Source organism: Chlorocebus sabaeus, chromosome 23 (genome assembly GCF_047675955.1).
Source record: "Chlorocebus sabaeus isolate Y175 chromosome 23, mChlSab1.0.hap1, whole genome shotgun sequence".
Taxonomy (NCBI): Eukaryota; Metazoa; Chordata; class Mammalia; order Primates; family Cercopithecidae; genus Chlorocebus; species Chlorocebus sabaeus.
In genome coordinates, this window is record NC_132926.1 from 62,382,889 (window position 1) to 62,398,395 (window position 15,507).

The 15,507-nt window shown below is 33.3% G+C and overlaps 1 protein-coding gene across 1 annotated transcript in view; it reads right to left on the minus strand.

Annotated features, from left to right (window-relative positions):
- HSD17B4 (hydroxysteroid 17-beta dehydrogenase 4) overlaps nucleotides 1–15,507 on the minus strand; it is an 87,679-nt gene that overhangs the window by 9,378 nt on the left and 62,794 nt on the right. The window contains exons 18-22 of the mRNA XM_008014219.3: nucleotides 7,612–7,681; nucleotides 6,892–6,998; nucleotides 5,698–5,784; nucleotides 2,893–2,979; nucleotides 1,477–1,615 (exon numbers count right to left, since the gene is read on the minus strand). Coding sequence (XP_008012410.1) covers nucleotides 1,477–1,615; nucleotides 2,893–2,979; nucleotides 5,698–5,784; nucleotides 6,892–6,998; nucleotides 7,612–7,681 — 490 coding nt within the window. The remainder of the gene's footprint in view (nucleotides 1–1,476; nucleotides 1,616–2,892; nucleotides 2,980–5,697; nucleotides 5,785–6,891; nucleotides 6,999–7,611; nucleotides 7,682–15,507) is intronic.

The window sequence follows — 15,507 nt, forward strand, 5'->3', positions numbered from 1 at the left end:
ATAGCATCATGTAAGTTCAAGTCAGGCTTCACCATCAGTGAATCATGAGAAAAAACCTGTTCATTTTTAGAGCTTTCTGGTTTCTGGAGTTTCAGATAAGAGTACCTATGTTTTAATTTTCAGGAGCAGACTATTCTGTAGGCCACATAAATCCTCTGATTCTTTATCTTCCTTATGCCTTTACATCATCTGTCATTTTCTCTGAATTTTTACTGTTGCTTAGAACAATAAAATAGGATTCAAAGGGTTTACTACAACAACTCCTGGCTGGGTCTAGAAATTAATAGCAATAAATACTATAAAAAATGTTAGTTACTTATGAAATATCTCATTGGTATCATATTATACTTACACATTTCACTCATACTATATAAAAAATAAACATCACTATCCATACAATAAATGCATTATTTTAATAAAAGGGAAAGCATCAGTTTCAGAACCTTTTTTAAAAAGGCAGCCATACTATTTTCTAAAACTATGCTTTCTACATGGCTTTTAACACTCATTCAACAAATACAGAGTCAGGCTAGTTATTATGTGTTATTGACCATACTAGAAGCTAGACATAAACAAACTGCAGCCATTTCTCAGGGTTAAGTCCAAAGTCAAATGAGAGAAAACATACAATTATAAATGACCATAATACAGTAAGATAACTGTGACAAGCAACAGACTCTGTTGAAAGGGAATTTAGGGACTTAGTCTTCTACCTCCTATCCTTTTTCATCTTTTCAACCTAATTGAAGAATCTCTAGGAAAATAAAGGTGAGGTCAGAATATTCTATAAATAAAAGTTTGTGCCATGATTAAGGATGTGAGTTACACGGCAGATGCAAAAGATCTGATAGAATATTTTTTCTTTATTCTTTTTATCCTCTAATTTATCTTTCTTCACAAAATGGTACCAGGGTCCCCTTGGACCTCCACAACAGTGAAAAGAAATATGACTGCTTTCTCTCTGCAGCAAGATGTTTTATACTGGGTACATGGCACTCTAATAGATAATTTCCCTAGACTAGATAAACAAACACCTTTGACTACAATCTGTATGTATCTAGAAAACAGTGATTTTATATTGATAATTAAGATAATCCAAATTATTGTTTTGGTATGAAGAAAATAACTTTATAACTGTCAAACATCATGACTTAAAAGTATTTCATTTTGACTTGATGAATTTGATAAAGATGCATATAGCCAAGAGGACTGTTTAAACTACTTTCAAGGGTTATAATGAAATCTTAAAACAGGTATTTTCATTTCAATTGATTCCCTACATCTCACACACACACACACACACACACACACACACACACCCCTTTGGACATTCCCAAACCTATTCATTCCCACGGGAAAAGAAAAAAAAACTTACCTAAAAATGTAAGATTTACCCACCTTCAAAGGTCTTTGTTAAAAAGATACTTTTTATTTACTAAAAATTAAGAATATTATAAAATCAGGGCTATAACTTACTCCACTTAGCCCCAATATTTCCGCCTTTCGTTATATGCCACTCAAATACAGCATTTACTTTCTTCACCACTTCAGGCCCAACATCCTTTAGGCGGCGTCCTATTTCCTCAAATACGAGCGTACTCTGAAGCTTCCCACCCTAACAACAACAAAAAAATTAATTTTAAAAGTTCTGTAAAAATAACTCAAGGAGAAAAGTGATTATAAAATATATGTGCAAAAAAATGACTTTTTAAAACTCTGTACATGTCAGTTTTATTCATACAATGTGTCTTTCATACTTTCTTTATATTTATATACATCACTGAGAGCCTCGGTACTCTTAATAAGAGGATTTTACTTTTATTAGAATTCAGAAATAATATTTTAAAAGAAAAATAGGAACTGGACAACCTATGTTTAGCTAACTTCAGAAAGATCCTGATCAAATTAATCAACTTTATGGTCTCATTTTTTTATTTATAAAATGGGACTAAATTACATGAAGTCTGAATTTCTTTACGGCTCTAAGACTTCCTAAGTTTTGGGGGGTTTTTTTGTGTTTTCTTTTTTTTGAGACAGACTCATTGCCCAGGCTAGAGTGCAGTAGCATAATCTCAGCTCACGGCAACCTCCACCTCCAAGGTTTAATTGATTCTCCTGCCTCAGCTTCTTGAGTAGCTGGAATTACAGGAGCCGGCCACCAAGCCTGGCTAATTTTTGTATTTTCAGTAGAGATGGAGTTTCACCATGTTGGCCAGGCTGGTATTTAACTCCTGACCGCAGGTGATCTAACCACTTCAGCCTCCCAAAGGGCTGGGATTACAGACATGAGGCACTGAGCCCAGTCTAAATTTTTTTTGTTTTTCTTAGCCTATTCTTAAGGAATTTTAATTTTCAGTCAGTTATGTGGTTTATAACAGACAATTAAAGATCATGGGGATCAAAACCTCAACATTACAAAGCTAATATTTCAGAAATAAACATTTTTATCAAAAGTCTCAGCATGCTAATAAAGAATACAATGCTTTAATAAATTACACACACTATTGGTTTATATATTTGCATACAAAGCTTTATATAAATCTTTAAATCAAGAAAAAGGTACAGGATATTCAACTTTTTAATCTATTTTTCTCCAAAACGCCGTTTGCTTAAGATTCTGATTAAACAACTGATTTATTTACTCTAAAACTAGAAAATTACATTCTCTTGAAAGATATCCCAGTATTCTGCAAAACAAGTTTTTTACAGTTTATAAATTGCCAGAGTATTTATTCTATTCCAAGTGGTTTTGAAATTAATGTCTTTCACTTCAAGAATTAAGAATAGTTTCATGGTTGTTAATTTTCTAAAGTAGCCTAACCATTCTTAAAGTCACCTTAACTGAAATTCCGAAATGAGGAAGTGGCTTGGATACTAATCTTCATAACCTACCTCAGAGGGTGTCTTAGCTGAAGTATCAGATGTTGGTGCAAGGTCCACATATGCATTTGAAATGACAATGTCTCCAGTTTCTTGGACCTCAGGAGGAGAAGAAAAAAAAAGATTTATTCTGATTACAATGGAAGTGTAATTTCACTGTGAAACAGTACAAAGTCTAAAATTTATATTTTTTCCTCATATGAGAAAGAATATAATAATCCAGATAAAATAAAAGGCTGATAAAGTAAATGTCAAGATGAATAAACACAAAGGCTTTCTGATTTCATACAACTGTTACTAACCCTGGCTTTATAATCAACTGGAGCCCTTAGGGAAAAAAAAAACCTTGTGAGGTCCCATCCCCCAAAATTCCAATGTAAATACGCTGATAGAGACTGGGCCTTGGTATTTCGGGCATTTTTTTAGGGGGAAGTGGGGATCAGGGGATGAACTCTTATAAATAGAATTCAGTCCATGCTGAATCCTTATAAATAGTAAAAGGCATAGCACAATAGTCATATGAGGCAGGGGTACTCAGAGTACATTTGTTCTGCTAATATAGAATAAAAATGGCTAGGAACAAACCATAATAGTGTTTTTTAAATAGTAATTCCAGGTCTTATTTCAAGAGGAAGTGTACACAGCATAAGTTAAATGCCTAAATAGGCTTTTATCAAAATGGTCATTAAAGGAATTCAAATTTTAATTCCTAGTCCCTCATTTCAAATTATTCCAATGGCTATTCTTTCATAAAAATTGTGGTACTGCTACAAATGTATAGGATATGTTTAAAGTTTAAGGTAGCATTTATTAAAACTTTGATTTTTAACAATCAAGAAAATCATTCTCTTTACATCTCATCATATTTTGGAGGAAAAAAGATCTTTCAAGTAATTTGTTCTCTTTACTTCAAATTACATACATTGAAAAGCATGGAAAGAGATAATTAATTCACAAAATGCACTTTAGTAAATTACTTTATTGTTACCAAGTCAAACAAATCATTTTAAAACACTGGTTTAAAATGTTTCTTATATCTTAAGAATAGAAAGTAAAGGAGGAATGGAAGAACGGAGAGAGAAAGTGAGAAGAGGAGGAAGGGAGAGAAGGAGTCCTGAAACTAATAGAAAAAGAATATCTATAATCACTGAAGAAAAACATAGCAAATATGCTGAAAAGATAAAACAGCATGCTTAGGATTTAACAAAATGGCAAGAATACTTTATATTTAGACATTTAATCATTTCTTAGCCCTTCAAGTTTGTATCCATAAAATTATTTACATACTATTCATCACCAGAATTGCAGGAAAATAAAAACCTGTAATATAGGCATGGTCCTTAACACTTTTAGAGTTCATAATCTCAATCAAAAAGCAAAACTTACTCATACAAAACAAACTAGAAAATGTGAGGGCTCCAAAATATGTGGCACAGATATTAGCTGCAAAGGCTTACAGAGAACACTAATTTGAGTGTATGTATGGGTAGGAAAGTGGGAAATAGTAAGAGCCTGTCTCTAAGAGCAAAGTGGAGCTTGACCTTAAGCCTAAAGGACAGGAAGAATTTGAAAAGTAAAATAAACAATATGTACAGATTAAGCAGGAAAATGATACTGCAACCAACAGAAAGGAATTAGGAGTAAGGCAACCATGTAAGAAGAATTTTGCAGAGTTATCTATTTGTGAAAGAAAACACGATACAAAAAAGACCTTTGGGGCCTGGAATCAAAGCTTTGAAGCCATGCTGATCTGGTTTCTATCCCAGCTCAACCACTTGCTGTATGACCATGAGCAAGTTATTTAGGACACCTAGATTAGATTTTCCTAGATTAGATTTTCTTAGGAACCTAGATTTTCTTATATTTACATGCAGATTTATTATGCATATTAAAGAAAATACTGTTGCCAGTTTATAGGTTCTCAATAAATGAAAGCTATTACCATTATCATTGGAGTTGTTTAATATGCTCTATATAGCATGAAATGATCAAGCCAAAAAGTATTACCCTGGTCAACTGTGTTAACAAAAACTGTCTTTCAATAACTTGCAAATAAAACAATGATTGCATGTCCTTTTAGTATTTTACTGGAGCATTGCTAACAGCCTCAATCCAAAATAACCTCACTCTATAGGGAGGTACACCTTTATTTGGCTTGTCATTTACTATTTGCTAGGCCCAGACTCTGTGATGTACTTGTTAATTTGTGGATTTTTGTGTAATTAAGATGCATATGATTTCTGTCCACAGAAAAATCAAAAAGGGTAAGATTTTATTGTTCTGCAGGATATTAACTAATTTTGTCTCTAACTCTGCAAAATTATTTTAGAATGACTTTCTTATTGGACCATATAAGCATGTTGTTTTAACTGTCTTTTGAACATATTTTATCATATTGCAAGATCCTTCATTAATGAGTCAAATAGATTTCTGTCATGTTTTCACTGTCTATCTGTCTGAGTCATGCTTTTAAATTTTTTAAGATGATATTTTGACAATGACTTGATTGACTAGTTGAGCCAAAAAGACATGGTTGGTTGGGTTTTCAGAATATCTGGGCCACTGCTACACAGATAGGTACCAATTTAGTTGAAAATAAAAGAGAAAATAAAACACAAGGTGCAAAACACTTCTTTTTTCTTTTTTAAAAAAGTGTTGCTTGATAAATAAAAACTTTGAAAATCCCAGACAAGATCTTATTTTTAATTAAAAGTTACAAAAAGAAATTTTCTATCCATAGTACTAACCAAAAAAAAAATGATAAGATGGAACACAAAGACAAAGCATGTGAGAAGGGTGGCAAAGTAAAATTCATACCTTGGTTTGAAAATGAATTCTGTTTCCTTCCTTCCACATCTCAGTTTGTAGAGTTTGTCCTGGATATACTGGTTTTGCAAAACGAGCCTTTAAAAAAGAGTTGTGGGGTTAAAAATGTTTTAAAAGGAAACTCTTTTACTTGTAGGAGAAAAAAATTGGAAAGCAAATTAGAGAGCACAAAAGAAAAAAAAAACTTGAGGTTTAAAGATATTTCAAAAACATAAAAGACCTAAATATAATATGAAAAAATTAGTAAAATAAAGATGTAACTAGCATAAGTAAGCCGATTCTTTATCTTTCAAAGTATGGAATCAAAAAATAGTGTTTTTTATCTTGACAAATCAAGAAATAAAACCAGAATCATATTAAGTAAAGTTATATAGGTACCTCAGAACAACTTAAATAGTTAAAAGTGGTACAAATTAAGTCTGAGGAATGAGGCCTGGGGTGAGTATATAGGGCAAAATAATTCCACTTTTTATTTCATAATTGTCTGTATTATTTTCTCTGTGTATATACTACTGGATAATAAAAAATAGTTGTAATAAAACGAAAAGCATGAGAGTAATCAGTGCTCTCAAAGGCAATGCACTGCTGCATGGAGAATAAATTAAAAGCTTTCGGAGCTATTTGACAATGCCTTAAACTTTTTTAAGCATACATCTTTTGGCTTAAACTTACACAAAAATAATGTGAGCATGGATATTTTGTTACTTATAATGGATAAAAATTTGAAATCAACTAAAAAGTACAGAGTTAAAACAACAAACAGTCATTATATTGCTGTAGATGTATGTTTATTGGACTTAATCAGCCACTTAACATTTTTAATTAAATTAAGGAAAATGATAAAACAGTTTAAAAAAAAAGCAAACCTTGAGTTTTCAAGGCATATGTATTGATACATATATATATATATATATATATATATATATATATATATGCACCTAATTAATTTATAAAGCAACCCAGTTGATGTTAAAATTGCAGCTGTGTATCCTTCCTGGTGCATGTGCAACAGAGCTATTTATAGCTACAAAAAGAAAATGTGCTGATTGCCAGGTCAATGAAATAATAAAAATGTACATTGCTGTAGTACAGTATCTATTTTAAGTTAAATCAGTAAAACCCCTTTTCTTCTCTAAAGATAGAAAAAGGAAGTAATATTCAAATTACATAATAATATACATTTACCTTAATTGCCTTGAATCTTGACACATCATTATCTGCAAACTGCTGTAAAATACGCCTGGCAGAAAATCCAAATGTACATAATCCATGTAATATGGGCTTGTCAAAACCTAGGAAAGAGAGAACACTGAGTTAGATACATGTTCCTTTAAAGTTTAAAAATCAAGTATAATTAATTCAGGACTTTAAAAATGTCTTTAGACTGCAGTAGCATGAATTATACCATCTATTTTAAGAAACACAGTAGATATTTTTTAAAGAGTATTTCCTGGGAGGAAATTATAAAATAAAGAAAGAAAAACAACAACAAAAAAAAAAACAGGAAAAGAATGTGAGAGATCTGGAAACACAATTGTTTTGTTTAGTTTTGGTTGTAACCATGAAATCATCCAGGGTACTCTCAATATCCACATAGGTAGATGATCCTTCCCTACCTTTCAGTTCCTTGCTTTCTCTCCAAAGACCTCATGACACCCACCCTCATGGTCCTATCCTAGACCTCGCACTAGCAGGAACTTCCATCCACCATAATCTGAATTTCAAGTGCACTATTTTCTGAACACATTTCCTACCTTTCCATATCCTTTGCATAAATGTAATAAATAACATTTTTAAAATGTTACTCAAACTACCAGTCATAAGTAGTAGTGTCATTACATTATTTAGTTAATTAAATATCAAATAGCTAATATTTTTCATTGATACATATTATCGGCAGCTCACCTGCTAGACTAGCAAAGTTAGGATCAATGTGTAAGGGATTCCAGTCTCCACTGAGGCGGTACAAAGCAGCCTGTGGAGAAAGCATAAACATAACAAGAACTCAGTGTTTTGTTAAAATATATTAGATGAAAAATAGGAAACATGGCTGGTTATTGGTATAAGCACTGTATCATAATGTACCTGAGGCTCTGATATTAAAAATAATTATTTGTAACAATAAAGATTACATATAATGAAATGTTTTTGTAACACTTGCCACTAAAATCAGTGGGAGGGAAAAAAATGTAGAAAGGGAAGCCAAGAATTATATATGGGTAAAACACTGTTACTACTGCCTAAGGAGATATTCACAAAAAGAAGTCAATCAGTCTACTCCCATTTATACACAGATAAGGTAAATGTTTATAGTCTGTTCTAAGCAAGCAAAATTTATGCCAACTTTCTTACTGGGGTGTTTTAAATGGAAGCTTCTAAGACCATATTAGACATAGAAACATCAAAAACTTCTAACTTTCATTCTGCTGGTACACTAAATCCTGAACATTAGCTCACCCTGCAAGAAAACTGACTGAACTGATAGCTTGCTATTATGATAAAAGTTCTGCTCAGTCCAGATATCCACATCACTGGTTTACTTAGATAAGGTAGGATTAGCAGTGTGGCCTGGATAACAATAGGGAAAAAGTCACCATACTTTCTGGCATTTAAATGGTACATTCTTCCAAGTTATAAAGCACTTACCAGCACTGAAAGGAAGAAATTCACCCAACAGCTAATAGTAAGTGTATTTAATATATCTGTAAACTTGACCCTTCTAGGTCAGCCTCAAGACTTCTTCCCTTTCTCATTAATTGCTGTGCTGTTTTCCAAAGACTACTGAAATGTTGTGTAAAGACTAGCCATATATTTTTTAAATTACTGATCTTTTATTACTTTTAAATTATTGATTATTTTTAACAAGTTTTATTTATAGAAAATACTCTGTAATTCATAAGAAAACATGATTTTCTTTTTAATATGCTTTGCATAAATCCAATAAGCTCTTTTCCTTCCCCAACACTCCATATAATGGTTCTATAGATTATTCACTTTCTCAATGACTCAATATTCTTTCTTTTACAAGTCTTCTTAATATAATGAAATCAAATAAACCATTATTGAATACTGGTGACTTGCAAGATCCTATAAGAGATGCTAAGGAAGTAAACGATAATTTTTAAAAAGCACTTTATGCAATAAAATGTTAGCAAATATATATCATGATGTTGCATACAAATGAAAGAAAGACACATTTCAGGGCCTGAAATTGTGACAGGAAATTGTCAAACACATGCTAGATCATGGGATTTGGTACCAGGCAGATCTCAATTCAAAGCCAGCTCTACCATTAATGGGCAAGTTTCTTTACCACTCTAAGCCTCAATTTCTCATTTAGAAACATTTAGAGGCTAACAGAACTTACTCTCACAGAGTAGTTGGAAAAAGGTGGGATAAAGCTTACAAGGTATTATATTTGATACATAATACCTCAATAAATGTTAGTTATTTTTTAAAGATTATAGCAACAATATAAACAACCAAGTTTCTAAGATTAGTACTAGTATTTTTATCCCACATATATCATTCCTATAAATGAAAACAGTGTTCTAAAGAAATCATATTAATATGAAATATCTCACATTATTTCAATGATGGCATTGCTTTCTATAGATAACAGAGTTAGTTAAACAAAGACAAAAAAGGCTTATTATGAGAAATGACAAAAGCCAACTGACTGGATGTTTGACCCATTCAATCACAACACAAAATAAGCACTGTTCAATTAATAATGACCACTGCCAAAGCTTATCTTCTACATATTTTGAAGAAAAGGCATATTTCAGAAGGAAAGCTAAAAGTTTCTTGTTTTGTTTCATTTCTGCCTAGAAATGTCATTATAAATAACAACCACCAAAAAGTAAGAAAAAGACAAATAGCTATATATTATATTGCATATTAAAAGTAGGTGGGAGGATAATCTGTATACAAGTAAACTATTTCTTAATTTGATTTTTTAAAATTGTACCATTAAGTTAAATTAAATGCTAAATAAATAGGCTCGGAAACTAGTGCTTTCTAAGTCCTCATATCCTCCAAAAAATATATACAAATAACGAGAACAAATAAAACTACACAAATCTCAAGCCTACAGTGTAACTATAAGACAGAGAACACTGCAAACCTCAAATTCCAGTAAGTCTTAAAATAAACACCACTTTTCTATCACTGCTAACTTTTGAGCACCCTCTGAAAGCTACTGCAAAGTGGCAGGGCTGGGGGGTGCAAAAGCAGTGCATGGAAGAGGGAAAAGGAAAATCACTCCCAGATAAATCCATCTTAAGAGCAAAAATACTGAAATGAATGCTGGAAGATTAGAGCACTGACTACAGTGAAAAGAATTAATAGTACACCAGCCTTCCAGTGGCAGTCCCAGAAAGGTATCACTTTCTGGGAGAATATAAAACCAAGATATCCCCTTTGGAAACTGGATGGTGAAGGAAAAAAGAAGCAAGAGAGGAAATTAATGATCCTGCAAGATAATTTATTTTTATTTTTTTAAATAAAACACCTCCCCACAGTGCCCCTTCTTTAAAGCCACCCACTAAAGAAACTGCATTTTGCTACACAGAGAGAAAGGGCAATTTTGAACTAAGAATCTTGGAAACTAACCCAAACCACAAAACGCACAGAGGTAAATATTCTTCATCTATACAATGCTACCATAAAACTAAAACTGAAAATGCAAAACAAAACCTTTAGCAAATGAATTCCACCACCACCACCCCCGAAATAAACAAACTACCAAACAGAAGAAAACTATAACAAAACACTCACGCATTTGGGGACGTGAAACACACACTCTGAATCCAAAATCCAAAACCTAAGAAAATAAATAGATGACATACATGAAGAAATAAATAAGTAATTATTACATTCAAGAAAGAAATCGAAAGAAAAAATCAAAATCATATAAGAAATGAAGACTAAATTATAAGGTACCCAAAGGAGAACACATTCAAATAAAAATGAAATAAGGGGATGGCAGAAAGGATGGAAATGAACCATGAGAATGAAAATGAGATCAAGAAGGAACTAAAAAAGAACAGAAGAAAAGTAGTTCAAAGACATAAAAAGATCCAATGTACATACAAATGGAGTATCCAAAGAAAGAAAAATAATGAAAGAGAACTAATATTTAAAATTTTAATACTATAAAACTAAAAGACGTGAATATACATATTTAAAAAGCCCACCAGTATATAAAGAAGACTGACCTGCAACATGCAAGACTGAGACATATCCCAGCAAAACCATTAGACTTAAAAGACAAAAATAATCTTGAAGGCCTCAGAGTAAAGATCAAGTAACTTACAGGGGAAGATAATTAGATTGGCATCTGACTTTTCAAAGGCAACATACAAAGTAAGACAACAATGATGCACTATTTTTAAGAAATAAGGTTTTATATCCAACAAAGCTGTCCCTTCACGTATCTAGGGTAAATAGTCTTAAATAAACAGAAACCAAGGCAACACTATACACTTGAGCCCTTCTTGGGGTAGCTTCCACAGAAGGAGTTCCATCCAACTAAGAGCTTACTAAGAAGCTTTGGCAAAAGGGTTGACATATTCAATTGCAAACATAAAACTAAAAGATGCAGAAAAGTGGAAATAATATATAAATGTTAAATGCTCTAAACAATAAAAATAATGCATCCCCCAAAATGGGAACAATAAGAGGGGAAAAAGAAAGTAAAATAAGCTCTTTCGACTGTTATACAAGAAACAAATGAAGCCAAGGGACAGCAATAAAAACTAAAAAACTAGACAGTCATGGATTAAATGGGAAAATGAGGCACTAAGGGCTTTAAAAAAGGCATATACGACTTTTGCTTCTGGCCATAATATAGGACATGGAAAGGACTTATTCTTCCACCATAAACAACTAGAAAAATTATAAAGAAAAGGGTGGGGGTTACCACTGTTCCTAGACATTGGACAGAAGGCAATGCAGGACTACAATTCTTCACAGAAAAGAAACAAACAAGATGAGCTCTACAACTGTACCGCTTCCTTCTGACAGCAGTTCCCAGAATGCAATTCAGAAATCTCGAACACAGCAAAGTGGTTTCATTGAGTTACAAATATAGATTACAATTCTGAAAGTATGATGCAGCTGAATTTGTGTGTACTGAAGGGGAGGAAGTTACACAGAAAAATAACTCCAGAAATCTAAATGGGGGTCTCACTGGGGCCATAAATAAAGGTCCTGGAAGATGATACACCACATGAAGAAAGAGGCCATGTGGGGAAGATTCGAAGCACCCCACGCAATAGCTAGCACTAAAACCCGGGATATACAAAAGAAGCCATCTTGGAACCTTCCAGCCCTGCCCAGCTGCCATCTAAAAGCAGATACACCATTTGTAGCAGAAGCCCTGCCCAGCTGCCATCTAAAAGCAGACACACCATTTGTAGCAGAAGCCCTGCCCAGCTGCCATCTAAAAGCAGCTACAACATTTGTAGCAGAAAGATCACCCAGTCAGCCCAGAGTCTTGGAAAATAATACATCATTGTCAAAAAAAAAAAAAAAAAAAAAAAACGGGTAGTAGTTATAAATGTATGGTAATTTTTTTGCTTTCTCAATGGTTTGTTTTTGATTCCCAATGATTTATCTCAAACTTTCACCCACAATCAGTGAAGTGAAGGTGACACATACTGGAAACTAAAGACGATGGGTACTGTGGCAGCCTAGACAGAAAGTTCAAAGGAGTCTTCTGGAGCCGCGAGTGGGACCTAGAACATGGCTGTCAGCAATAGCTCTCTCAGATTCTGAGACCAGAGGATGTACAAGAAGTTTTTTCTTTTAAAAGTTGACAATTGGTGTCTCATACTGTGATCGTTTAGTAGAAGCAGAATTATAAAAAATTATGATAATATTCTAGTGAAACTAAATTAAATGCTGGGACTCTTCTAGATGAGATGAATGCTTGTGTTGCTTTGATTCTTAATGACTTTACATGAGTTCTTTATGGTCCTAAAGGTCCAAATAAAAATAAGAGAGAAAGAACACTCTAGGAGATATGACTTGGTATTTGCAGCATCTGGAATGCAATCAGTCTCTGCATCTAAAATACAGAGTTGATCAGCAGTTCACTTCAGATGATCCCATCAGATAGTAAGCACTTTCTGGCAGTTATGTGCAAGTGACTCAGATGGTCCAACCAGCATCCATGATCTTTCTAACAGCTTTGTAGCCCCACAAAGGGGTGTTCTAAATCTGCAAAGATCTCCCACTGGAAGACCTGTTTTTGAGCCTAGGTCTGTTTTCAGTTCAAGATGACAGTAATTGTAATAAAGAATTACATTTTACTGGACACTAGCACTGATATGCCAAATATTAACTTTACTTAATAGGATATGTTTAGTATAAGATATGTATCTGGGGAAACTATAGATATTTGTTCTCATTTTTCTCAAATACAAAGCCTGACATCTGATATTTACTTATTGTTTGGTCTTTCTAGATTATTGCAGTGGAATTGTCTATTAATAATTATCAAAAACTACAAAGTACACTTGTATTGTCATACTCATTTGTTTTGTTATGCTTTGTTTTGAGACAGGGTCTTGCTCTGTTACACAAGCTGGAGTGCAATGGTGCAATCATAACTCACTGCAGCCTCGATTTTCCAGGCTCAAGTGATCCTCCACCTCAGCCTCCTGAGTAGCTGGGACAATAGGCATACGCCACCATGCTCGGCTAATTTGTTATTATTATTACTTTTAGTGGAGACAAGGTTTTGCTGTGTTACCCAGGCTGGTCTCAAACTCCTGAGGCCAAGCAATTCTCCCACATCAACCTCCCAAAGTGCTGGGATTTAAGGTGTGAGCCACTGTGCAGGTCTGCCATACTAGTTTGAAGATGAAGAAACTCTCCTGAAGACATTATAAACAGACATTCCAGAAGTGATACTGGTAGAGTTAAAAATATATAGTTGCCAGTTTTCTTAATGATTGAAAAGTTACTAAGTTAATATAAATACCTAACATAAAGTTTATGTATAATGGCATAATTTTCCCTCATTTCCATTTCTCTTAAAGATCTGCCCATGCGCAATCATCCTACACTAGTCTCCAATGTGAATGCTCTAATTCTTACCCCTTATACACATGTCATGCTCTTCTCCTCTCTTACACTCCATCATTACTTCTCAACACACTGCAAGCCCTACATATCCGGAGAGAGAACAACCCATATACCATCTCAGCGAAGTCCCATTTTTACTACTGAACCCTTCTATATGTCATTCCCTAATGAGTATCCCTTCTCTGAATGTCTGTTACACTTATACCGCAAATCAAAGCCTTGTATTTAAACATTCATTGCTTGGAATAGGTACCCTAGTTATTTCAGACATCTACATCTTGGGTATCCAAGTGTTCCTTCCATTCCTTGACAATAGATGACATCTCTTCTAAGTGACTTGTATTTCTTATAGCATGGATCCAATTTCAGATGTCCCACAAATTCCCTGAAATTTACAACAAAGTTTTATGCAAAATATTTTTCAGGGAACTGGTATATAGCTTTCATCATATTTTCTAATTATCATACAATACAAAATGGCCAAGAACCTCTGCAAATGATGAGTGCCCATTATTTACACAAAAAATATTGTTGATTTAAAAACTGTCTTTTATCATGCAGCAAAATATTAAAACCTACCTTAAAACTAACAAAAAGTTTTAGTCATCTGGAAAAGAAAAAGAAAGAAAACCCCTCTACTTACTGTGTGCAGAAATTCAAACCTTGGAAACTATTCAGCTTTTATTTACAGCAGATACATTTTTTACTTCAGTATAATAAAGAGGTATTTCTTGGGTTTTCTAAACCATGAAACCATGAGCCTTTTCTGTTTTTTAGTACTCTAACAGAATTAGTTTCTTAATTAAGCCTTATGTAAACATAAATATGACTGCATTCTTAAGAAATTGATAAGAAACCGTAATGGATGGAAAAAATATTTAAAGGCAAGAATAAAGGAATGTTCCCTCCATCACCTGATTATATGGTTCAGAAAAAAATTACATATGCACCAACTTTAATTCTCTCTGGCTCATGAGATTACATTTCTATTTGCTAGGAAACATAAGTCCTGCGAAGTTTTCATAGCAAACATACCAAAAATATTTTTTTAACTTTCAAGTTCAGGAGTACATGTGCAGGATTCTTACACAGGTAACTGTGTGTCATGGGGGTTTGTTGTGCATATTATTTAATTACCCAGGTATTAAACCTACTACCCATTAGTTATGTTTCCTGATCCTCTCCCTCCTCCTACCCTCTACCCTCCGGTAGGCCCCACAGTGTGTTGTTCTCCTCTAAAATACAACCAAAGAAAATTTTAAGTGAACTTTATGAACAATTTGTTGTTATTACATGCTCACACACTGCATTACTCCAGAGGTTTAAGGATTTTATGCTATATCTGCATGGTTACTCTGCTGGCCATCTTAGAGAAGAATCTTGAAGTCTCTCAAAAATAAACTTACTTTTCTCACTTTTATGGTTGCTTTTTGCTTCTTAAATTTTTCTATGCTCATAGAATTTGTGAACTGACAGGACATTTTATCTCCTTCACCAGAAAACAAATTTTTTATGTCAAACAAAAAAGATTAAATCACCTACTGCTTCTAAGATGCTTTATTTGCCTGTCCTTTAAACTTGGTATAAAATAATCTATTTCCAAGCAGTGTGGCAATGCTTTCTTTCCCAAAGAGGAAAGGATGACTAATACTTGCCTTTTAACTATTTTTTATCCTGCACTTACTCTGAGGCTTTATGAAATTCTTC